Here is a 27,709-nt window from a genome sequence, read left to right as displayed (position 1 = left end):
TAAGTAAAGTATGGAGACACTTTGGGTTTCACACATTGTCAGGAAAAACAGAGCTAGACATCACGGCTAAAGCTGCATGCTAACTCTGCCACGGACAGGAAACGTTATTGTATCGTAACATGTGGTCAAGCCAGCCGTCACTCCCATCTCCTTGGTCAAATCTCGTCGGCTATACACTGACATTAATGTTAAATGCATTCAAACGGCCCGGATGGAGCTGACCATGGATGTGTAAAGAGAACGGAGCTGACGGGAGAGCTAGCGACAGACGTGGCAAAGTTAGCAGAAGTATACACGTGTGACTACGTCCGGTTTTCAAAATTAGGTGCTAACAAAGGGAACTGTATATACGAAATACATATATGGAAACAAGATTGATTGGATTGTACTCAACTCCCTTATAAATTAAAAAGAAAATACCACTTATTTGTGAGGGAAATGTCTTAATTCTTTGATTTTTAGGTTGCTGCAGCAATGACTGTCACTATATTTGACTTCAGGACATCTCTGACTGCATACATGCTGAAAATCAAACATTCTCACTGTATCAATTTAGAAATTGTCTAAAGTAAAAGTCCCTAGTAGTGTTTGACTCAGCTTTTCCCATGGTCTAGTGTTAACAAAAATTGCAACAAATAGTAATTTTGAATCACAATACTTAAAAATTGCAAAACATATCAAATCGGTACCCAAGTATCATGATAGTACTGCATCGGGAGATAGGTGTATCTTCCCAGCCCTAATACCGGCACTTCTTATTTACCGGTCCAACTCGAAACACAATTTGACCACATTGTTGCAGTGCGACTCCACCAAGAAGAATGATTGTCCAGTATATTTCTTTCTGGTATTTCATCAGCAAAAAAAAAAAAAAAAAAAAAAAAAAACATCCTGTAGTGCTTCATGGAGCTGCAGTGTGTTTGCTTACAAATGGACCCCTGTTTTCAGTGTCAGACCAACTCCAGTGTTCAATCCATTCATTTGTTTCACCCTGATTGCAGTGCACCTGAGCATGTACAGACCGGAGCTCATAAAAGCGAGCTGCTCACACACACCTATGATCACGTTGCCATCAGCAGATCTTGCCTGAGGCAAAACATAACATAGGAGCGGCAGTGTATCGAAGCATTAATGAGTGAACAAGACGCAGAGGAAAACAATGGGGATCCATCAGTACATATATGATGAGAAGACTTTAAGAAATCCCACATCACCGACTACAGAGAGTGCAACACAACCTGGTGAGAATGTCTGTGATAGCTGATCATTTAAGGTTAATTTGAGGGTTAATAAATGTAAACAGATTCTATTTTCAACCGTCGACTCTAGAGAGCTTCAGGATGCCAACTAGTTTCTACATTAAGCTACTGTCTTGTTTCTCAGCATGCTATGGAAATGTTCAGCAGAGGGGCTTACTGCATGAGAATTCACTATAATTGCGCTCTAATTAAGCTAATGAACAAATAGAAGCCGTAGGGGACACAATAATATAGCTTCATGGGAGAATGTCATTTATAAAGATCACAATTCTTTGGCCTTTATTAGCTTCATGGCCTGTTCACCCATTATTGGAGCACCCAGGGGTCAGCAGCCAAGACCCGGCTGGCTGCTCTGCTGTAGGCCTAATGAACGCAACGACTGCACTCTGAGGTCCAAGATGTTGCTCAGCTCCCTCTGCTCTGTAGCATCAATCTTCATTATGTATTATTGGGCTTGTGGGACATTACACTGTGAATAATGCTGTTTACCTTTGTACTGAAAAGAGACAAAGAGAGGCATGGAAAGGGACTGGGGGAGGTGGTAACAGGTAGCGGGAAAGAACACTCCTGTCTGACATCTGGTCTCGTTGAACTCACTGCAACTCCCACTCCTTGTCTGACTAGTGCACTAACAGCATTTTTTTTTCTGTAGTCGAGTTGACGGTGCCAATGGTGTGATGGAGACTTCATAGAGGAATAAACAATACCACTCAATTCATCAGTCCATTCATGCACTGTAATGGCAAGACCTCTTTTGTGTGGGCTGATTGAATTTGAACTGAGCCTATTGTGCCGAAGCCTCATTCCCATGCACGCTATTGTCCGACACCTCTCCTCCCGCCTCCCGTCTTTGAGGCAGCCGCTGATTTAGACTGCTTCTCCAGGTAAGCAGGTGTCACGTCTATTCCTGAAGCGAGCATAGCGCTCGGTGATCACGCTCCATAGATAGACCAGATGTCCCTGTTTGAATGATAGAGAAAGCCTCCCGTGGCATTTGTTGCATTTATCCTGGCACCAGATGACAAATAAATGACTGTGTGCTTGCAATGCTGAGGCAGGGGCCTGCTGTAAAGTGGCGATGAGCACATAGGCGGCTCGATAAGGTAAATCAAGACCCGGAGGAAGTGGAGCATTTAATTGCTCTGAAAGACGTGTCAACGTGGGCTGTGAGGCTTTGTGCGGCCTGTCATTTACAGTAAGATGATTATGAGGTGTGTTTGCTTTGACATGTTAATTCCTTAAATAAGAACATTGTTTATGTAACAGCTCAGCGAATCCGTGACAGGGTTTGTTTTCTACATGAAGACTAGCACAGCAAAACTGGATACTTTCAGTCCTCCAAATCGAACAACTAAATATGTTGTTACATACATATTACACATAAGTGTTTTCTATCCCAAGGATGACATCATTTGTTTGTGTATTCCAAAACTGTTACAAATCACTGATGAAAAATCAATCCCTTTTCAGTGGTGGAAGAAGTACTTCTATACTTAAGTAAAAGCAGCAATACTACAGTGTAAAAATACTGCATAAATGTCCTGCATTAAAATCTTACTCAAGTAAAAGTACACAAGATTTAGCATCAAATTATACTTCAGGTTTCAAAAGTAAAAGTACGATAACGCCCATCTCAGAATAATATACATATTATATTCTGGATAATAATTATGAATTCCTTAGTGTTGCAGCTGATCAAGGTGGGGCTTGTTTTAGTAACTTATTTAAAAATACAGGTAGTGGGCTGCAGGGTTGGCAAATTATTTTTAGCGCTACTAATTTCTTTAATGTATTAACGCAACTTACGATGTTTAAATAACCTCTTAAAAATCCGGATGAGCTGCTGATCTTTCCGAGGTTGTAGCGGACTCAGTTTTAAAGCTAGAGTGAAGATACTAGATCATATGAAACTACACAATCTAAGTAATCCATTGGTACCAACCATGTTATACTAGCTTGACGTGAAGAAGGCTAAATGACGCGACAAACTTACGCAAAATTTTGGCAGACACGCCCACTTTATGATAATCACATGCCGTTTGGGGCAAGTCATAGTCAAGTCAGTACACTGACACACTGACAGCTGTTGTTGCCTGTTGGGCTGCAGTTTGCCATGTTATGATTTGAGCATATTTTTTTTGCTAAATGATCATGATTTTGGTTGAAATTAGAATTTTCTCATCATGGTTACAATAATAACCACTTGGTTAAGGTTAGGTAACAATGGGAGACAAACAGCAGTCTCTGTAACAGCATCACAATACTTCCTTCTTTGCTATCTTTGTCACTTGAACGTGTTGTTCTTGGGGACTTGATTCAGGCTCTTTCTTGGGAGGAACAAAGTAGCTTAGTGCTGCATCGTCTAACTAGACTAAATCATATTAGAGTATGAGTTAAATTAAGTTTTTCTGACTCGACACTCAACGGCCCCTTTGGTTATACATTAAATATGATTATTCTCTCTCAAATGAGGAAAGAAAAAAATGTAGGACATTTCCCTGAAGCAAGATTTCCATTTTGTCTTCCATTTCATGTCTTACCTTAACATTGCTGAGGGCAATGGTAGAAGTTTTCCAAATGATAAAAGTGGAACTATCTCCCAGACATTGTGTGTACAGTTTTCTACCGGAAATAATAATTAATGAGTGAGTAATATAATTTGGAGTTTCGTATATTAAAGCTGGGAGAGAGAAGTTTTTCAGGGTTTGTGAATTAAATTCATCTGAGGTGGTGAAGAAGAAGAAGAAGAAGAAGAAGAAGAAGAAGAAGAAGAAGAAGAAGAAGAAGAAGAAGAAAAAGAAGAAGAAGAAGAAGAAGAAGAAGAAGAAGAAGAAGAAGAAGAAAAATAAGAAGAAGAAGAAGAAACAAAAAGTAGGACTTTACTTATCCTTCAAATGTTTTTTTTCACTTCTATTTTACTATTCAAAGCCATGCTAGCTAATGGATTACCTCATCCTCCAAAAAAGCTGTTCGCTCTCTGTGATTGTATAATTCTCTTTCATCTTCAGAGAGAGGAGATGGAATGATTAAACAAAGAACTGGCTGATATCCATGACTGCTGTTGACATGAGAGACTTGAGATGTGCAACAGTCGCATTAAAAAATAACGTGCACTTTGAACTGTTTTTTCTTTACTGTGTGTGGTGATCAAGGCCGTATGGTGATGACATTTCAGTAGATTTTCCTAAATATTTCAGTAAATGCAACATAACAAGCAGCATCTGTTGAGCTCAGCAGGTCTCTCATTGTTTTCAACATGTAGCTGCTGTTGCTCAGTTTTAGTGTAAACAGCAGGAGCTTTATGGGGGGGGAGAGAGAAGGCCAATATGCAGATTCACAGTTTGGACTTCGAGGTGGTAACACAACATGCAGCATATGAGAATAAGTCATTGTACTGCTGGTCACATACTGCATTATTAATGTAATTCAATTGGCTGCAGTCATATGCAGATTTTCTGCAATGCTGTAGTAGACCATAGAAATTATTTTTGGGATGCTGAGCGTAACACAATGCACACACTCGGTCTCTCGAGCATTTTTCCACAAAGGTAACTATCACAGCCAGTTTTCCAGGCCAGCGTTTTGATGCATTGTTTTGTTTAATCCCAGAGGGAAGGAGGTAAGGATTAATTTGTTGCATCTGTCAGATCCATGCTGCCACCGCTGATAGTGTCCATGCCAGTATGAGGCTTTTCCCTCACCACTGTCCTCTCTTGTAGCCACTGAGCCCCTTTTGTAGCACTGCCAAAAGACCTCTTTCAACTGGATCTACACATTTCTACTGTCATTGTTGTACCCATTTGGCTTTGTACCCATACTGTCTCCACTGAATGTTAGATCCAAACCCAGCCTCCATTTCCATGCCCCCTTTGGATCCCTCTTGACCCGTAGCCTCCCAGTGCTCCTACTGGATGAAATCCAGGTCCACGGTTCACAAGGTCAGGCACATTGATTTGACACGGGAATACGAGTGTGAGCTTTTGTTTGTGTGAACAGCCCAGGGGTCCCTAATGCACTGTGGCATACAGCCATCATATATATGTGAGTCATAGGCTTGCATGCAGTTATTAGAGAATGCACTTCTAAAAATCTGTATCCAAATTTGGTAGGTTTGTTTGAGTTTATTTGAAACACGAGGCTTCCACATAACACCCCATTTTTAGTTGCTGTTTTAGCAGCTGAGTTCATTCCTAAAATTGCCGTTGTCATAAAATAAATGCAGAGTGGAATATTTTAATAAGAAAATGAACATTGGAGGTCTGCGTGGGACTGAGGGACAAATGTAAACACTGCTGAACGGCAGTTTTAAAAATGTGCAGTAGTGGAAGAAGTATTTATAACTTTGACTAATAGAGTTTTTTTTAATTGTGGTATTACTACCTTTAAAGTCCGGCATTCAAATTTTCAGACAAGTAAAAGTACAAAACAATTAACAGCAAAATGTACTTAGAACTAATTAATGTGCTAAGTGTCAGCGTAAAAATACTCATTATACAGCACCTAACAGCACCAAAGGTATATTATATACATACATCCATCCATTATCTGTAATTGATTATCCTATTCAGGGTCGCGGGGGAGCCGATCCCAGCTGACATTGGGCAAAGGCGGGGTACACCCTGGACACGCATATTACATACAGTATATTATGATAATAGATAATAACTATTCATGCATCTAAATGTAAACAGAAATGTAATGTAGCTGACCTAGCTGGAGCTAATTATAGCTGCCTAATATACTGTTGGGGAGTCTAATCCAGTGGTTCCCAACCTGTGGGTCATGACCCCCACAAGGGGTCACAAGAAAAATGTGCGGGGTCAAGAGATGCTAAACAGGAAAGAAAAGCAGAAAAAAACAACTACCAAATGATGGTTATTTTCCTGTAATCTTTTTAGTTTTACCTCTGAAAAAAAAAACAAGGTGAATTGGTCACAGGTGGAAGACGACCTGTGTCAAGCATTCAAGGAGATGACAGAAAGACATTCCTTTATTTTTAAGGGTCGCAAATCAAAAAGGTGGGGAGTACTGGTTTTATCTGTAACAAAGCACCATATTCTACTTGATGAGCATATGTTTTGTATGCAAAACATATTCTACAAAGTATCTATAGATATCAGATAAATGTAGTAGAGTTAAAAGTATGAAATGTAGCAAAGTATAAGTATAAAGAAGTACAAAATAGAAAATGTGAGTACCTAAGCATTGCACTTAAGTACCGTACCTGAGTAGATGTACTAAACTACTTTCCACCACTCATACTGTGTAGGTTTTTTTTTTTTATCTGCCCCTGCACACTCCTGCAATAATGCTCCAAACATTCTCATGAACAAACCAAGAAAAAGAAGCTTTATGTGTAGCTGAGGAGATTTCTAAAACCCTTGAAGTATTGCCATGGGTTAGGAAAAAAAAGCAGTTTGACAAAATTGCACAACAGAAATAGTTGTAAGCTTACCTTTTCAGTGGACTGTGAAGTGCCAAAGAAGATTGGGATGAATGCTAGCCAAATAATGCAGGTGGTGTACATGGTAAAACCAATGGGTTTGGCCTCGTTGAAGGTCTCCGGCACTCCTCTGGTTTTAATGGCGTAGACTGTACAGGTGACCATGAGCAACATGCTATAGCCCAGCAGGCAGATGAGAGACAGATCAGAGATGTCACACTTGAGCACACCGCGAGCCATCACCGGGTTAGACGTCCTCTGGTCCTCATAGTCAATAATGGCCTTGGAAGGATCCACGCCAAACCAGATGCACACCCCGAGCAGCTGCACTGAGGCCAGGGTGAACGTGATAACCAGCTGGGAGGCTGGAGAAATTAACCTGGGAGCACTGACAGACATGCTGCCCTGCTCAAAGATGCGGTAAATACGGTTGGTTTTGGTGAGCAGGGCAGCATAACTAATGCTCATGCCCAGACCCAAGAAGATCCTCCGGAGGGAGCAAATTCCTACATCAGGGGTAGAAATCATCAGGAATGTCGTGGCGTAACAGAGGAAGATGCCAGTTAGCAGCACGTAGCTCAGCTCTCGACCTGACGCTTTCACAATTGGTGTGTCGTTGTAGCGGATGAATGTCACCACCACAAACACAGTTGCCATGATGCCAACGACTGCAATAAGCACGGGAAAGACTGCCCACGGAGAGCTCCACTCCAGCTTAACAATGGGGATTGGAACGCAGCCCGTGTGATTCACGTTGGGCCGCAAATCAAAGCGACACATCTTACACGTGTAGGTGTCTGCCTGGTACTGATAGCCATCACACCGCTCACAGTGCCAACAGCAAGGGATGCCCTTCACGATCTTCTTGCGCTCGCCGGCCAGACAGGGGTGACTGCAGATTGAGGAAGGGATCTGACGGACGCCGCCGGGCCACTGCATCGTACGGACCTGCAAGGGAGGCAGAGATAGACATGAATGGACGCAGAGAGAAAAAGACAGAAGAGATTTGTAGAGTACTAAACTGTCTGTATCCTGTAAAATGGTGACATGTAGAGGAAGATATGCTTTATTGATCCAAAAAGTTCCCCAGCACCCTGGAGGTCAAGGACAATCTAAGGATGGTAGATACTCGCTGTGTGGGCGTTTGGCCTGGCCTGAAAGTACCATTCTGTATGCTCCCATGCTACTTGGCTTTATATATTTATTTGGGTGAGGGGTGGGGAAGGGCAAACTAGGGGTCAAATGAAGTGTTTTTTTTCCGATTCAGCAACATCTTCCTTTGGGAGGTCAAATTATTCGAAGGGCAGGACACACGAGGAAATGGGAAACCCACTGTTTGCTCCGCAGGGAACTGACAGCGAATCCTTTTTTTTTTGCTTTGGTAAATAATTGTTTGTGTTAAAATAATCAATACTCAGCCGCCTATGATCAGAGGAATAACAAATAAATTCCATTTCAGGATACTACTCTCCTTGTGGATTTTCCCCCTTTACAAGCACACTTGTACAGATAAATTAAATACGTCATTTCAAACGGGTCTGCTCCCTTTGATGTCATGTTATCAATTTTATTCAATTGTGGCTGTTCATTCAAAGCCAGTAAATTTGTCTCTAAATGTGCATTTAATTAAGAACTCAAAGAACACTAATTAAATACGGCTTTAGAGTCAGAACTGGCACGTTTCACAGTAGGAGCCCACCACAAACGTTGCTTTTTTCTTCCACAGCACATGTTGAAAGAGGTAAAGAAGCCAAAGCTCCTCTCAAGCTGCTTCATGTGTTCAATTGTACTCTCTTTTGCCTGCCCAAGGCTTCCTCTTCATTTTGTCAAAACACAATTTGTTTGGTTCCTTTATGTAATTTACTATAATACCGTTACTTCATCACACCCTCTGCCCACAGTATTGTTTTTTGGAAGTCAGTGATGCCGTCTGGAGAGATGATATTAAATATGTCTGTCCTTAAGCTCGCATGGCTTTCTTTTCATCGCAGTCCGCCCTGTTAATCATTTAAAGCGCCCTCTGGATATTTACACCTTTGAAGATGGCACTAAGCGCTATCAAATGGTTTGGGAGGAGTCGGCGAGCAGATACGCAGCTGCAGAGCAGGAGAGAACAACTTTTCAGAGAAGGATTTGTGTAGACCTGTGTGGGTATGGAATAGAAAAGGCAATGCTCACGTTGAGATGAAGTTGATCTGTCCAGTGGCCAATTATTTTGTATTCGGCCGTTCGGTTTCTAATCTGGTATTGGTAGATCTCGTAGCGTCCAGGAGCATCTCCATTTTCATTAAAGAGTACTGGGTTTCCAGCTATGCCTAAATGAGAGAACAATCATCATCATTATCATCATCATCATTTACTGCACATCATTGAGTTATTTTCTGTGTAGTGAACATGAATCTGTGAGAACAACTAATGTGTTGTCATTGATACTACAGTTATTATTCCGCTACATTAGAAACCAAAATGATGCTTGTGAATCAAACATTTTTTTTATTCATTCGCATTTGGCTAGATGGCTGAGAACATATTCTCATCTACTGTTTCCTTATGAGAACATACGGTTTATACACTAGGCATACGTTCATATTCAACCCGATATAATGCCAGAGCATGTAATAGAACATGTAAAACATTTAGTTATGTTTAGGAAAAACATCATGGTTGGCCTTTAAATAAGTACGTAAATTAAGTGCAATATATACGGAAACAACATGACATCAGTACAGAGAACATGTCACAAACATAGCTTACAAAACAAATCAATGGTCTCGAACACCAGTCTCCTGGTTGAAAGTACTATGTTTGTTGGACCCATTCACCTCATTCACTGGTTTCTGATCGTCGTAAAAACATTTCACTGCTCCTAGCAACTGCTAGCACAGCTTTTGTTGACTGAAAATGATGTCAGTAGGATGGATATATCAATTGCCACTGATTGGATATGACAAACAAAACATCCCCCCTCCCAAACAGAAATCTGAATCTGAATGAATTAAGTGAAACAAAAAGGCAATTCAGTTTGATATCAGACTAGATCTCATCCTAACCTTCAATCAAGTGTTTTTGGTTTCATAACTTAACAATCCTGTGGTTGCCATGAGCAAATACTGTAGAAAGAAATCATTTAAAAATGGGTTGAAAAAAAGGCCTTGAGGAAAATGGAGGGTTTTATATCAACAATATCTGGTGTTGAACAGCTGGATATATGTAACTGACCCCGTTTTAACCTCAAACACACTTTTCTCAACACTCATCCTGTCCTCTGCTTTATCATTGTTCTAACAACGTATTCCTGTGTGCCATTTTAAAACGAGATGTAATGATGCGTCACAGAGAAAAGCACACCAAAGAGTTCTCTGTAAGATCCCCAATGGAAACTAGGTGAGCAATACTTCTAGTAAAGCGATCCATTTAATCATGGTAGAACGTGGAAAGGGTCTCCTTGGGGGAGAAGGAGGGAACTTCATTGTCTAATTGCTTTTCACATCAACTTTCACAAATGTCCCTGCACCTTCAAACAATGATGAAAGCTATATATTACTAAGTCACAATGAGCATCCCGGTTAAGAACAAAATGTTAAACGCGGCCAATTGCTACTGATGGATTTCTGCTGATGAGTATTTTTTTTTTTGTTCTTGCTCTTTGTTTGCGATGTTGAAGGACGGAGGGCTCTAATCCACATCTCGATGAGTCAGCCCTGCTGGATTACGGTATTACCGTTTCACTCAGCCCTGCTTCTGTGACAATGCCGCCCACATCACGAAGCAGTTAGTGATCATGGGAGGATTAAAGTGACTTTATAAAGCAGAGAGGCATCATGTTTACATAAAAATATTAAGCACATCAACACTATTGGTGAGCTGTCATATTTCTATCAAAGACTTTAATCGGGCCAAGTTTTTCTTTTTGCTCTTTTCCTCCGATTTCCTGTGCTTTTTAAAGCCCTTTGAAGCCGTCCGCCTTCCACGTCACAGTTCGGGGTTATGTGCTCGAGCCTGAGTGCTCATACGGACACCAGCATAACACTGCTGATACTGTATGATTATACTTCATTTAAAAGCTTTATGGGTCTTTTGGTCATGCTGGCTTTTCAAACCAAGACCTTTCATAGATTGATAGCTCTCTCACCACTACTGTAAATCTGCTATACACCTGTTACCACTGCTCATTTGGCACACACACAAGTTTAAGGGTGCTTTCACAGGCCAATATTTAGTCAGTTTTAATCTAACGCAATAATCACACTCAACAACAACTACAACAACAAACAACTGGTCCGAGACCACATCTCGCAAGCGGTCTCGGATCGGTTGTTTCCAAGCAAACCTTAGTGCGGTTTGATTTCAGTGAGAACATAATCCGACCCAAGTGTATGAGAGAACCAAAACGCAGGCTGCCTGTGCGGGCATTTTTTTTTAGATGGACGACAGGTTAACACGAGTGGGAGAGGATTGGCTTGGACTTCTGCAGAAGTTTGATGTTTGCTTGACATCTGGGGCGAAGAGAACATACAGAATATATAAAATAAAGTCCACAAAAAATAGTGACGTTTATAAAGTAATTCAACATAAACTGGAAGAGATGGGATTTGTGCGGAGTGATCTGGGTGATCCGGTTACAAGTGGACAGCTCTAAGTACGTCTGTTCACCCCTGGAATTAAAATGCATCTCCACATGCGTCTTGAGTGACCACTTGTGATCAAATCTCACTTCTCCGCTCTATATGCAAATAAACAACCCATAACTAATACAGCAGACTTTGTGACGACATATTACATATTTGTGAATTTGGGTATATTTTATTAACATCAAAATATACGTCTACCGGCGGACCCTGAGGATCTCTGTGCCACAGACACCGCCGCCGCTGCCTTTGCCAGGCATTACAGTGGTGTACAGAGCTTCAGAGAGCCGGGGAGGAGAGCGAGCGGGCAGGCAGGTGTCAGATCGGTGCAAAGCATCGGAACAAAAACACCGGCATCTCCGACAGTATGATAATAATGCACTTTACGTAACTAATCTGATAGTCTGTAGATATGTAGCCTATAGATAAGATATATTTTAATAAAATGCAGTTGTACCAACAGAATGCAGTAAAGAAAAGAAGACATTTCCATGCTGCGAGGAAGACAAGCGCTTGCATCTGCCTGTCTATTCACCTGAGGAGCACAGAGACGCGGATGCCAGCTGGACGTCAGTTGAGTAGGCAGTCCTTAATGTGGCCCAGGACACATTCGCTTACACACTGCTAAAAGAATGTGGCCATATGTGGCCCAGACCACCTCTGAATGTGGTCTGAAAGATCCAATCTCAATGCGTTCTCGATGCGTCTTGAGGACATTCACCCTGTACTTAAAGCTGTCCACTTGTGATCGGATCACCCAGGATGCATGGTAATACCAGGTCTGAAGACACATTCCAAGATTGTATTTTTGGACCATATACTTCACAGATATATGCGCATATATAATCAAAGAGGTTGACCCGTGTGTGTGTTAAAAAAACTTTTTTTCTTCATTTTTGATCTGTTACAGGTTGATAAAGACTGTTGTTCAAACAGCATCCATACTGTTTCATGAGAGCTTTTGCTGTGCTACATCAGATGTCTTTCCTGGGAATAAAATCTTCATCACAGGTTTCTGACAGTAATGACAGCACTTTAAAATAAATCAGAGATGTAAGTAATCAGCAACAGCAGCAATAACCACCATAAATTGAAAACAGGACTGATCACGCTTTCGGAATAAAAGGTGATTTCTGGGAAGCGTAGCTCAAAAATAAAACAACATCACCAAATATTACCACTTAAAGCAGTTACTGTATGTATACATTACTTCTTCCCCAATCAGGTGTTTCTCAGCTGTAATTCATGTGTGACAACAAAATCACTTCATTTCCATTCAATTATCTTAACGCAGCAGAATGAGACAGTTTTATGTGAGGACAGCCAAATAAATATAATAGTTCTCTCTAATGCAAATGTAAAATCAACAAGTAATCAGATGGTATTATATATGGCATACCTCTCCAGTGGTGCGTAACGGTAAAACACATGTTAAAGACAAATCTGGCTTCTTTGTCAACAGTAATGAATTGACACATTAAGGCACTGTGGGGAAATACTGCCCGCGGTCTCTGTCATTGTTCCGGAGGCAGTGGCGTTGTCCTCTTCATTAGGAGTGAGGAGAGTGGTGCATTTTGGGGCATATGGTCAATGTTTGAGTTGCAGATGAGGAATTAGGCCTGTCATGTGGCACAAATTGCTTGTCTAAACACTCCTCTCACTAGTCAGGGCCATAATGAGTTCCACAGAGGCTTCTGCCACCGCTGCATTGTGCTGTGCACTAATGTGACGGGGTAGCCTGGGGTCGCACATGTGTGTACCACGGTGCTCGTTTCCTCTCAAAGAAACGTCAGGGTTAATGAGGTGCTTGTGATTAAATACGATATTTATTGATTGTTGTATTGCCCCTCTCTTCCACCGCACATACACACCTTAAGAATTACCCGAGTGTGATTATTAATCCAACATGTGCTTATTCTGCATGGATGCACAACCAGGACACCTTGGTGAATGGCAGCACAGCTTGCTGCCCTCTACACCGGTCATTAACTCTTAATGACTTGTACGCAGGCAAGTCATGCAGAATTGACCGCAGATACACTTCACTCACTCACGTGTATTTCTTTCCTGCCCCTCTGTCACTGTCATGACATTTGCATGATTCCTCAATCATAAGCTTCTGCTATCTACAAGTGCTCTCTAACTGGTCGAAGCATACGTAACACAAGGTAAATTCAGCATAATGTACTGTACATTTCCATAGCATTAATTTCATCAATTTGCTGCTCTTAGAGATGTTTGTAGATGTTTTAAATTCAAAGTCTAACAGGAGCAGAACGGATAACGTTCTTTAAGTCACAGTCAGGATTGTTATGTGAAACATCAGCGCAGTAAGTGTTGAGTTTTATTGACGATAACTTCAAAAAACTGCAAAATTTGAAACGACTGGAAATAATAAGTGAATGGAAACAGTATTTCTGTTACAGAAGATTAAGTCAGAGCAGTGAGTATGACATGGTGAGTTTTTGTGTGGAAAAGCGTATTATTCTGAATGTATCAAGACAACTAGGTAAAGATGGATAAATCTTCCTTTCATTTTAAGTTTTGTGATAAAACCATTGAACATTGTGTGTTGTCAAAATGTAGTGTAACTGCAGCCAGGTATCAAACTGACTTAGTAATGTCAGTTACACCACATTATCTAAAGTTAGCTTGCATTAGCCACCATAAGATAATCGTATTGAACTGAGAAATAGTGCATTTTAATTAATGAACGGTGTTATTTCTTGTTTTAAAAGTTACAGTCTCGCTTTAATAGCATTTTAAAATATGATAAGAACCACTTATAAAACTGGGAAATAAAGGCCCCTCTGATATAAGTAAGCATTTTTAAAATAAAGGTATGGTTCTCTCTGCCATTAAGATAATTAATGGCCTTAGCCATTATTTGAGAGGGTATACATTAGACCGGCACATACAGGTACTTCACAGAAAGTCAATTTGACCAATGTTTGGATTGTAATTTTGACAAATTCGTATGCATTCACCTCTTGTTATACAAACGTTTGTTTATACACGTCTACCAATTATTTTTCCGATTGTTTTCCCCCAAAAGGAGGCATGGTCATGGGAGCCTACTCTGGATGATGTATTGCCGGTCTGATGTATGGTACCTATCTATATGTTTTCTAGTTGCACATCTTACAGTGTGTGTACAACAGGTTTTGGGATACCACACTGTGATGAATGGGCTTTATATTTAGAGCTGTCCATTCTTATCATGTTAAGATGCTGATAGTCATGTTTTTGGTGAATAAACAGGGCTGAGGGTCATGCCAGTGAAAGAAAAACAGACCTTTTTCTCTACTAGAAGCATCTCCTGAGGTGCACAACAATGAAGACTTTGCACATGCTTGAAAAGAGAGAGGTAGGTGTGCAGTGATGGGAAACCCTCAGATCTCTCCTTTATTCCACTAACAGTTGTCCCTGGTGAGAATGACGGCGGAAAGGCCACTGCTTTCTAGTCTGCGGCAGAGCAGAAGCACTTTTCCCTGACGTGATAGCAAGAGACATGAAACACTGATGAGAAGTTTCATTGTATTGAGGCATATTGAAGTCTGAACAACTCTTCGACACACTGAATGCCGAGGTGGGAACAAGAAAGAAGGAAGCTCTAAAGTGAGTCAAACAGTGCATAAAGATGGACTGGAGGTGTTTGATTCTTCTGCTTTGTCGGCTGCTGCTGAATGTGGATAGAATTGGAGCAAATATGATTACAAAATGTTTTTTTATAAAACTGTCACATATCTAGATAGAAGTGCCTGAGACAGGTAATCTGAAAAAAAATCATGTGCATCTGTGTCCTCAGGTGCTCCTAATGGCATCTGCAAGATTTCACAGACCGGAGGGAAACATCCAATCACAGCCGAGCTGGAGCTTTGCCGTCCAGCTGCCTTCTCTGAGCAGCTGTCAGTCACTCGCAAACTCCGATCAAACGGTCAAACTAGGCAACGCTGATCAAATATGAATCATTATTCTGTTACTGTAATGCCTATTTCTCGCCTAAAATTTTTTCAGAAATATGTTGTAGTGTACTGTGTAGCTGTAAAATGAGAAAGTTTGTGACCCGGCAGCCATGTTGAGATCTGTTGAGGAAATACCAAGCACCGGCCATCAGGTGGAGCACAGCCAATAGGAACGCTCTCTCTCTGAAATGACCTGTGATTGGCCAAAGTCTCCCGTCATGGGCAAGATTTTTTAAAGCCTGTAAACAGAGCCATGAGGAGGAGCAGAAGTCTAGTTTCCTCTCAGAACACTTGAATTACAATATGCTGAAAAGTTATTACGGAATTTTTGCCCAATGATGCCAAAAATATACTGCCTACTGCCACTTTAAGTAAAGGTACTGATGCCATACTGTGAAAATACTCCACTACATTAAAAGTACTGCATTCAAAACATTACTGAAGTAAAAGTATGTAAGTATTATCAGTCAAATGTACTTAAAATATGAAAAATAAAACAACTCATGGTCTAGTAAAATGTTACCTGTCAGTGTTTTACTATTATATATTTTTGGATTAATATTACTGATGAATTAATGTGTATGTTGCATTTTACTGCTGTAGGTGTTTAAGGTTGTGTTAATTGTAACTCCTTTATACTTTATACTATACTGTTGGGTAGTTTAATCTAAAGCAATGCATTATATTCTATAAGATCATCATATGTTTGTGGTATCACTGTCCTGTGAAAAGTCAACTTTTCATGAGAAAAACAGCCCTGTTTTCAGCTTTGTGAGGATGCATTTTACCACTGATTCAAGAGGATTTTTAAATAGTTTATTTAGCTTAAGCAGTAAGAGGATTTTCTTAACAAATAAAGGAACACTTCACCCTTCAGTTTATCAGAAAGATGGGAAGGGTATGAAAAATTGTAATCTGAAAAGCTGTCAGACAAATGTAGTGGAGTAAAAAGTAAAATATTTCCCTCTGAGGTGTAGTGGAGTAGAAGTATAAAATTGCATAAAATGGAAATACTCAAGTTAATTATAAGTACCTTGAATTTATACTGTACAGTACTTGAGTAAATGTACTTAGTTACATTCCACCACCTGACACATCTGTGTGGAAAATAGGATTGGAGAAAATGTAAAGGCTCGTGAGAAAGCACACAGATACTCCCAGACGACTGAAAATATCCCAGCCGAGCAAATACCTCTGTCAGATTACCTTTCATCTTTTCTAAAAGGTTATCTGTCATCAGCTAGCTTACCGCGTCCCCTGTCGAGACCCTGACAGCCCACTGAGATATCATAGATAAATGGTTTTGTGTGTGGCCACTGTGAGCGCCTTTGGGTTTTAAGAAGCTCTCTGAAATTTGACCTTTATCAACCGAATTTCATTACATATGCAACCTCAGACACAATGCACTTTGTGTGCAGCTCTAGTCTGCAGAGGAAGAAATGTGACTTATTTTTAGCAGATGTCCACTAAAACTGCTGACAATAAACAGAAATGAGTAACAATAGATTCTCGCTGGCTCAGCCTCAAGAATGATTCATCACAACAACAAAAAAATGACCCACTTTTACATGCATTTCTTGAGATTTGCTATTTGTAAGAAAAAAGGGATGATTGGTCTGTGTACTGGTGCGTAAAATACTGATATCACAACACAGATATAAATATTGCCTTTGAAAATATAATACACAATCCAGCAAGTCCAGTCTCAGCAGTTAGGTTGTTTTATGTATCTGGACAAGTTCAATATACTGCAGTGTGCTGATGCAATTAGATGGAGTGTAGTGTAACCTTAAGGCAACCCCTCTGGTCAGATGGTATTGCCTGTTTAGAACAAAATTCAGCTCAAAAGGACCTAGTGCACTGGAGCTTTTTGTCCCTGCTTACAGTCTAAAAACCTTGTTGAAGCCACTTTATGAAAAAGCACCACTCAGTCCTCATTGTGAAAACAATCACATTTTAAAAATGTTGATTTCTGTGGTGGAAGCAATCCAAGCTACACACTTAAATAAGAGGCTGTTTTCCATTTGTGTACATCACATTTACCTGGTGCTCTTGTAATGTCTGTATTTTTTACTATTTCTATATTCTATTCATCATGCATTTATTTCCCGCTAACTGAATGTCACTTTTTTTAACAACATTTTGTTTTAGTTGGTCCAAAACGCAAAAAATTCCGTACAGAGGAACTCAAACATCAGTGCCAAAAGGGAAGCATAAAAACTGCCATGTTTTCCCAGAGTAGTTGCATTTAAAACTACAACTCTGAACTTAGTGTCAGGCTCAGTTGTGTAAAAACAAAATTATATATAGATGGAATAAAACATTACAAACGGTATATGCAAATGGTAAACTAGCAAATCCCTTTGTAGACGGTTGTATAAGCCTCATTTATCTGGCCAGAGACTATCAGATATAGAAGAAGTTTTGTCAGGGAAAAAGAGAAGCTGTCTGACAACAGACCATGAGAACCACTGAACCCACCATACTGCCTGTTGTGAACAACAGTCCATCAGTTGTTTTTCTCCCGCATGCTATTGGATTCTCAGCAGCTCAGCTGGTGATGTTGGAGGTTAAGGGCATCTTCGTGGTTGTTGTTGTTGAAGGAGATTGTTTAGTTTTTCTACTTGATTTACTCAGATGCTTTACATTGATCAGCTCAAGATACGGGCTGAACAAGTGTTGAGTTGTCGAAGAAATGCTGTTTGGAGTTTGGACACTGAGGACATTTGAACCATTCCCACATGCTGTACACACACAAACATATATACTTTACATATATAGGGATTGTCCATTTGTTTGGTTTTGCATAAAAAAATCATTAGCGAGTGACATCTCCTACCGGCATCAGTCGACACAGAAGCGGCAGTAGATGTTACCAGGAGCAGTTCACTTAAGGTTTTTCAGAACGATCAAACAAATATTGTAACAGGAGAGACTTCAGAGACCACGTCCAAAGCACACTGGAGCACACAGATTTAAGGCAATCAACCTTATTAGTAGACGAATGTTTCGAGGCCAACTACGTCTTCATCAGAGTCAAACCGGTCTGAGACTCACATTCTCTTAAATAACCTCCCCTAACTGGGAACTGATTCAGCATTGGCTGGAAATACATGTTGATACTATATGTTTTTTACTATTCTTTCTTGTTACATGTATATAGACGTTGTCACTGATGAAAAATCACATTATTATATGATGCATGATTGTTTACCCAGCCTACATGCAGCTGATTGTTCACCCCCCCCCCCCCCCCCCCATTTTCCAGCCTATGCAGAATCAGTTCCCAATTAGGGGAGGTTATTTAAGAGAATGTGAGTCTCAGATCGGTTTGACTCTGATGAAGACACAGTTGGTGTCGAAACGTTAGTCTTGTAATAAACTTGCCTTAAAACTGTGTGCTCCAGTGTGCTTTAGACCTGGTCTCTGAAGTCTCTCCTGTTACAAGATTGCCCTATTCTGTGAGCAGTGGACAGGCCTACTATTCCTTGTGAAATGGTTGAAGTGCATCTAACCTCCTTTCTTTGATCAAACAAATATGGCAACTTGAGAGTCGTTTTCTCCCGCAAGTCGACTTACAACAACCTAGACAAGTGCGTTGATTGAATGATGTCACCCCTTAATGTTGCCTAAAAAACTCTTATTGGTCAATTGTTTCTACACGTCAGTAAGCACAACACCAACATTATTTGAATCGCTGAACAAATCAGAGACGTGGGTGATTCAGAGGTCTGGGCCAGGCTTGTTCATTACAACTATGATTAATCGTTTACACATTTCCACACATTTCCACACATTCAAGTGAATTCAAATGCAAGTTGCCAACAGCAAAATGATGCATGTAAAAACAGCAGAGCAGACACACGATCACAAAGTGAGATGTTCCACTCATGTCAAGTCGACCACAACACATTGGACTGAAGGGCTAGATTGGCTCTAGCAGCAGTGGTGCAGTCCAGAAGATATGAGGCGTTACTTAATACAGCGGCACTGGCTTTCTGTCTTTCATTATAAAAATTAATCTGATCTTCTGTGATGCCAAAGCCTTCAAAATCACCCATTCAATTTTTTGAAAGAAATATTTTCTTTTACTTCTCAGATATGAATTAAATATTGAATTGACATTTTGCTAATGCACACAAGTAGATATTAAAATGACAAATTAGCTTGAAGAGCAGGAGTTCAAATGAATAATTTATCTGTACAAACACTGCATACTCAAGTCTCTGAGAAGGAATTTTAATTGTCTTAAATTGCTTTGCTTTAAAAAGGCAGTGTCTATATAATGAACCTCTGGATCACTGCTCTTTTTGTAAAAGCAGTTAATTATTAATATGTCAGTCACGAATGTGAACTTGACTGATAGCTGGGTATAACGTAAGGCTACATGGAGGAAATGGAAAATGGGTCACACAAACAGAACAAAGTAACTAAAGTGCTGGTTTGTGACCCATGACATGTTGATGACGTCTACATGGGGATAACCTTCCAGTGTTGCCAGGTGTACAATAATTATTGTATTTTTATAATAATTTAGCTATTTCTACAATGTAATTATTATTCTAAAGAAATGTAATTTTGGCACAATCACACAACAATTTTGGCAAGGGCTGTACCATTTTGAAAAAATATCTAATTGCGATTATTCTGACTGATATTGCAATTGCGATCATAGACTGTATATAAGTAGTGGATGTAGTCACCGTGATATCACCCATTGTTTGTGGGCTACGGATTTGAAGCCTTGAATTTGGCATTCAGGCCGTCACCATCTTGTTTTTTTTTCAACCAGAAGTGACACGAGAGGGTGGAGCTAAGTACAACCGAACGCTGAAGAAGAGTTTTAGGTGACAAAAATATACGAATTAACTTTCATGAACTGAAAACACACTGTGAAAGGGTTAAAGTTGTAAATCAAGACTGGACAACGCCGTGGTAGCCACCTGTCAATAACAAGGTTGCCACGTCCTAGAGCATACCCTGCTTTATGGTCTATTTGACTCTAAATGGGGCCATAATTTATTAAATGAACATCAAGCTGTATTGAAGAAGACTTGAAACTAGCGATTGAGACCATAAACTCATGTTTACAATGTTTATTGAGGTAATAAATCAAGTGAGAAGTAGGCTCATTTTCTCATAGACTTCTATACAATCAGACTTCTTTCTGCAACCAGAGGAGTCGCCCCCTGCTGGCTGTTAGAAAGAAAGCAAGTTCAAGGTACTTCGGCATTGGCTTCACTTCTCATATCCGGAGTTGCTCACTGATTGCAGCCCACGGCTGTACTTTTTTTTAGCGCTAATTAGCCGATGTTAGCATTTAACACGCTAAACTGAGATGATGAACATGGTAAATGCTTAACATGAGCATGTTAGCATTTTCATTGTGAGCATGTTAGCATGCTGACTCACTGCTAAATCCAAAGCCTATGGAAAGGAGGCTGGATCACGGGCGCACATCGGTCTTGGAGTATGGGGTATAACACATGCACATTGTAACTGAAGCTGCGGTCGTGTGTTGCGATTGGCTCAATTTCAGCGAGGGCAGACCAGATTTTACTGCGCATGTGTTATACCCCCGAAGATATGACGCGCTGATGACGCGTGACCCAGCCTCCTTCAATAGGCCTTGCCTAAGTCCAGCCTCACAGGGAGGCTAGCATGGCTAAATACTCTTAGACTTTTCCTTAATCGTAAAACATTAAAGAGCTGATTTTGAACTAGCCTGATTATCAATTGTACATTAACTGTGTCAGTAATGTATTACCGTAAAATGAACCGACTTGAGTGCGTTAAAAAGCTCACGTTACAATACCTCCTGAGTTGAGACAAACATGCATTCCAGTATCAATAAACATAACTAACCTGCAAAGTTTAGACGGCGGATGTGCTTGAGCAGATGAGTGCCATTGATGGGATCCATTTTAGCGCAGAGGCCCACCTTCCCCGGGCAGAGCTCCTGGTGCATGTTGTGCAGGGCGTGAGCCATTGAATAGACCGCATCAATAACAAACTGCACCTTTCCTTCCTGCTCATAGTTCGAGTCCTTTCCTATCCGCTCCTGATCTGTAAGACACAGACAGATGTCAGTTAGACACATCACATGCATTATTATACCATATGGCAATTTGCTGACATGCATTTAAATCGTGGGAAATGTATCCCGTGTGGCCACTCGTTTGGCTCATTGTTAACCATGTCAAGTGTGAGGTTGAGTTGCACATTTGTACCCATGTAGTTCAACAATCCTGAGGGAGACTGAAAAGGATTTCACAAGAGTATTTGAAATAATCAGTAATTCTATTGGCCACATCATGCAATCAAGAAAAATGTGTTCACTTAAGGATTCAAGTGGTTTCAATGAACGGGTACAGCTTAAAGTATTATCTACTTGAGAATTTGTCCCTGACCCTCGTTTGAAGTAGGCTGATGATGAAGCGGCATATTTAGTGCTTGTCTCAAACAACTAATATCCATACTGGTGCCAAAAAAACATATTTTGAAGAGATCCATCTTGAAACTCAATTATAGAATAACTTGAGGATTCTACTTGTGTTTGCCGACAGTCACTGAAACGTATCTTTTCTACACTTCTACCCTCGTGTCACACCCACTTTGGAGAGCAGCTCAGGTTGGACAGCACAATTCTGTGCACTTGCAATGAGCTGAATCTTTTAAATGGAGGGTGTGGAGTCATTCCAAAAGGCATACTGTAGAAGAAAATGCATTGGTGCTCGGTGAGTCCTATTCTTTCTACACTGAATGGGGTCTTGCCTCTTGCAATTAGCTAGAAGGTAAATATCTGGACCGCTGCAGAGGAGCGAATCAATTCCAATATGTGGAGTGGAAGGTTTTGTCCTACGGGAAATCTCATCAGTTAGAAACAAAAACTCTTTCTCGTCTGTCCAGCAGGAATACATGGATTACCGTCGAAGTGATTCTGTACACATTAGGACTTAAACCTACATGTCTATTCCATTAACTATTACCTGCAGTATATGCCTCATGCTATTTTCCATTAACAACTTAAAAAAACGTTCCATTGTGATCGAATCCTGACCTGCTTGACTGAGTGTCCAACTGTGAATTAAGTCAGTGAGGAATCAGAACCGTAGGAAATAGAGACATCCATTCACAGGACAGGGATAATCCGCTCATAGGCTCAATGTAATAACTTGCGATAGGAGTTCGTTAATCCTGGCCCAAGTTGTTCCATAGGTTTTTGTGATTGCTAATTGCTATGAGGAGGTGGGGTCTGAGAGGGAGATACAACATGCCAATCCCAACGTTTTCTCCTCACGAGCCTCAAATCTGAAAGCCGTCTCAATGTAACTCTGCTGTATGTGCAAAAGAGATTATAAAGAGCAGGTGTGTTCAGTTGAGATTAACAGGAGACTAATTACCAGGGATGAGCTAATGATAGAGCCGCATATATTTATATACATGCCAAATGGAATTATTAATTAAGCTTTGCGAGGTAATAAGCACACAGTGGGGGATGTGCTGATGAAATTTCTAAAATAATGGTTATACTGGTTGGTGCAGATTTACCTGATGGTGTGTGGAGCTGTTTTCCACCAGAGGTAGCAAAAAAATGTGAAATAACGCCTATTTTGCTGAAAGAAATATCTCAACAGCTACTAAATGGATTACCATGAAATTTGGTACATATATCCATGGTGCCCAGGGGATGAATCCAATTGTGGTCAAAATTGTTAATTTTTTTTTTTTACATTATAAATGAGCTTGTCAAATTAGTTTGAATGTATTGGTAAGATAGAGAGCTTTTTTAAATGTACACTGTACAAAATACAAGGCACGTTATTTGGCATACAGAGTACAAAATAACAAATGTACTTGATAAAATTGAACCAGGTCAAAAACAAAAGTATGACTAGATCAAAAATTTATGTATTTTTCTTTTTTGGGGGAAATTGTGAAACATTTTTAAAAACAACAACATGGATGTGACCTTCATCAGCAACCACAGACAAATACATGGATGTAAGTGTAAGGTTATAAGTTGGAAGTTATGAACAAAAATGTGTTGACTTAATTTCTTCTAAATTCACCAAAAGTTAGCATTAGATAATGCCTCATTGCATATTCAAACATTTCAGAAAACTTGTCATACAAAACAATATTGTCATAATTGTTTTTTTTACCCTATTCCCCTGTACTGTCTTGCAATATGTATGTCATTTTATAATACATATCTTTAAATGCCGTTTTTTCTAAAAATTTGGTTTTTCTCACTCTGAGCCAGAAATCTCCACTTCAGTAGCACTTCCATACACCAAATTTTCCAGTTTCGTTCCTATCTATATTCTGAAGGTTTTTACACAGGGGTTTGTTCATATATCATTCGCCAACATATATATAACATTTTATTTCTAAAACATGACGAAAATAGATATTTTATGGCTGTAGACAGTATTTTCTGATTTATGGTGAAAGGAGTTATCCAAAATTCCCTCCGTAAAAACCTCTGACTCTAATAACACGATTTTTTAGCCTGGCTTTATCAAATGTTCAGGTTTCTGTTCTTGAAATGTTTACAATTTAGCACACATTTGATAAGATAATGCCTCATTTACATATTTAAATATAAATTTTCAGAAAACTGGTCATATGAAAAAATAAATGTCTTAATGTAAGTAAGTAATCAGCTGGGGGAAATGTCATGGTAATACCTATTAGTTACATTTTTTACCCTATTCACCTGGGGTGTCACCCCTTAAAATAATAACACAGTCACCCATTTACCTTAGATGTTGGGACTACTGATGACCTAACATGCATTATGTACAATGTGCTGCAGTGGTACTTCTATCTAGTGGCTACAGATAAGACATAACTGCTCGGGGCACCTGTCAGGGGCAGCCCCCTCACTCTTACATCTCTCTCATTAACGCATGTATATAGGGCCCGTTTGTGCATGTGTGTCCTGTATATAGCAGAGTGAAGAAATTGATTTTCCCCTCGGGGATTAATAAAGTGCCTTTCTTCTTCTCTTCTTCTAGACTACCTCAATAGCACACACATTTTGGAAAAGTAGGATGTAACAGACAGGCAGCACAATACAGTGAACAACAGTAAAAACTTGCCCTTAATTAAAAACGTATCTTGCTAAGAAATGATTCATTTTGTTGGGTAAAACTTATACAGTGCCCAAATACTGACTGGAACAAGGTGACACCAGGAAAACATCTATTGTAAATACATGTCAAATAATCTACCTGCTGGTGTATAATTACCATAATTACCCTTATTCATAAGCTTAACTGTGGTGTGATGTCAAGTGTTTTATTTCATTATTTTGTGATATCTTGAGCGTTTCTGTGAAAATACAGTCACATTTTCTGGCTCAGAACCTTGAACAAATAATTCATCCATGTAAACAGCATGAGGTTTTCTATTCACTGTAAGAGTAGTGGCCCGAATTGACGTATAGATTCTCCTATAGCTTCTGTTAATGTTTTGTACATGTAGGTACTAGCAATGCATTACCAAACATTTTGTGACAGAGCAGTCATTTTTCATGCAACATCAGTCCTCTTGAGGTGCAAGCAATCTTCAATAGCCACTTCAATCTGAAAGAGTGCGAGCCCCCAAATCAGCAAAGGTCTCCTTCTGTTAGCCATCTTTCATTTACTACATCTCCAGCTCCTCGCTGGAGACCAAAGGCGGTTTAATGCCCCCGATTATCTCATGAGCTTTTGAAATGCATGAATTATTGTTGGAGGTTACGGCTCAGTAATTGAGGGCCACAGGGCATTGATTGGACAGAGATTGTCACAGTTTGGCCTACATGCTTATGCCATGGGGAATCCTGTGAGCCAGAATGGGAGTGAGAGTGATATTTCTCTTGCAGGCTTGGCAGGCCACCCACACTAACTTTGTATTGTCTCTTCTCCATAAGACCATTTCCCTTTTTCCCTCCGTCTCTCTCTCTAGCTCCCTCCTCATTGGCATTTTGGCTCTCTCACACACATTTTCCAGGCTGGCGTTTTGCTTTCAGAGAAATCCATTAAGATTAAGCAAAGCAGAAGCAAAGTGTGGGTGTCTTCCACTCTGAGGTGTCACACAAGACATTTTGTGACAGTGTGTGTGGGCTGAGACCTTTGACCATTTTTTCATCATGCGATTGGCCACAAGCCATCCGGCCCTTTCCTGCCAAAACAGTTGGGCTGCCTCTTAAATTAATCTGACATGGCCGCTGAGTGTGTGTTGCTTTTCTATTTCATTATTTGGTTCATCTTAAAATGTTACTTTATATCTTCTTATATCTCAATTTACAGCTAAAGCGGCTATTCATGTTTTTTTAGGACATATTTTTATTGATTAATCTTTAGAATGTGTTTTCGATTAAATGGGTATTCTTTTAGACTATACTGTATAATATAAAAAATGTGAAACATGTCAATCACAATTTCCTAAAGCCAAAGATGATGTCTTTAAATTACTTGCTTTTTCCAACAAAAATCCAAAGATATTAAATTTACAAGGATTTACAACACAGAAAAGCAGCAGATCTTCACATTTAAGAAGCTATAATGAGCAAATGTTTGGCTTTTTTATGCCTCTGTGTGGGAGACCGTCATGCCCGGAGGCACAATGTTTTCGGGTTGTCCGTCCGTATCTCAGGAACACTGGAGGGAATTTCTTAAAATTTGGCAAAACCATCTACTTGGACTCAAGGAAGAAATTATTCGATTTTGGTGGTCAAAGGTCAAGGATCAAGGTCACTGTGACCTCACAAAACACGATTTTGGCCATAACTCAAGAAGTCATATGACAATTTCACACAAATGTTCAACAGGATAAAATGATGAAATGATGACATTTTGGACAGACATGGATGTAAACTGCAACTTGACTGGTTGGCGGAGGCATACAACTGCGAGGCGGTAATTCAAGTTTCTTTACAAATCACAAGCAAATAATCTGTTGTCAAAGCTGCTGTCGATCGACTAACTGATTAATCAATTAGACTTCTACTTTAGGGCAAAAAGACTTATCGTTTATACATCGAAATTGCGATTTGAAAAAGAGCAATTTTCATATCGCAAGAGCCACAATTTTAATGAAAAATTACAACATTTATGTCTTAACAAGCTGTGAAAGGTTTACTCAAAGTTAAGTCGCTAACTATTGATAATTATCAGCTATAAAGATGTCTATATTTAGTGAATTTAGTCCGCTATAACTGATCAACATTGATTCTTTGATCTGACCAAACTAAAAGTAAAAATGACTAACATTAATAACTAAAATAAAAACTCTTTGCTGTTGTCTGGTTTATATGTTTTCTGCATTCCGGTGTCTGTACTATTTTACCTCGGCCAAGGACAGTTTCCCCAATTAAGACGCATCATTCTGTATTGTTTTGATATTTAGAAAAATACAGTAGAAAATAAACTCTCTCTTGTCGTTGTTCAAAAAGAGTTTTTATTTACATATAAAGGATATAGTTGGTTGTGTCATGTAAAGACATCAGTTAGTTGGTAAGTGGAGGCTAAAAATGAACAAACGATTATTTTCTACTGATACTTTTAAGAGTTTGATGTCTACCGTGCCTGCGCTGGTATGTTATGCCTCCAGGAAATAGCCAGATATATTTTCCTGAAATCACTCAACCCTATTCTATGTTGTATTTATTTTCATCATACAAAAGAGAATCCCCCCACCTCTAACCCAAATGCATACTGGGAAAGGCTCCAGCCTCCTGCAACCCTGAACAGGATAAGCGGTTTAAAAAATAGATGCTTGGATGAAAAAGCAAAACACATGCTTGGTTTATCTGCATTGCTGTGTTTCCTGCTGCTCCCGCATCATTAATATGCAGGAGAAATAAGCAGCCTAGATGGGTCCCTACTCTACCTTACTGCTCCTTTCCACATTAATCAATGTCAGTTTTACATCTCCTTCATTCACATACAAAAGACAAGTCTCTCTTTTTTTCCCAGTCACTCATGCCCTCCTTATCCTTTGATCACGATGAGCAGGATAACCCTCTCAGGACACTGATAATTCGGCAGCATGCCCCATGTGGTTCTCTCACAGCTGCTTCATAGACTCGGCAGAGCTCTCTACTATGAAGCAGAGCCTATAGGTAAGTTTAACGCTAAAATGTCTGTAATGAGAGAGGCAAGTCACTGAAGAGCTATAGACTGCATTATGCAGATACCTATCGCAATCACTCCTGCTATATATAGTGAGAGCGTTTACCATGTTAAGAGTCATGACATTAACCCCATGCACCGAGGGTTTATAAAGAGTAAATTATGTAAGGTACATGAACATTTAGAGTACAAAGAGTTAGTCAAACTATGTAATCATAGAAGGATCATTTACTTTTATATTAACTTTGACTGGGTTTTTTATGTCTTACAGCAGTCGTGATCACTTCAG

At 39.8% G+C, this 27,709-nt stretch overlaps 1 protein-coding gene across 2 annotated transcripts in view; it reads right to left on the bottom strand.

Moving 5' to 3' along the window:
* The window catches only part of LOC141770615 (metabotropic glutamate receptor 4-like), a 197,112-nt gene that overhangs the window by 10,650 nt on the left and 158,753 nt on the right, over positions 1-27,709 (bottom strand). For both annotated transcript variants that reach the window (XM_074640340.1, XM_074640332.1), the window contains exons 7-9: positions 21,161-21,361; positions 8,881-9,017; positions 6,715-7,650 (exon numbers count right to left, since the gene is read on the bottom strand). In XM_074640340.1, the coding sequence (XP_074496441.1) occupies positions 6,715-7,650; positions 8,881-9,017; positions 21,161-21,361 (1,274 nt within the window). The remainder of the gene's footprint in view (positions 1-6,714; positions 7,651-8,880; positions 9,018-21,160; positions 21,362-27,709) is intronic.

This window comes from Sebastes fasciatus, chromosome 1, assembly GCF_043250625.1.
Source record: "Sebastes fasciatus isolate fSebFas1 chromosome 1, fSebFas1.pri, whole genome shotgun sequence".
NCBI lineage: Eukaryota > Metazoa > Chordata > Actinopteri > Perciformes > Sebastidae > Sebastes > Sebastes fasciatus.
Note: the sequence above shows the minus strand (reverse complement) of the source record. Positions and strands in the feature narration are given on the sequence as shown.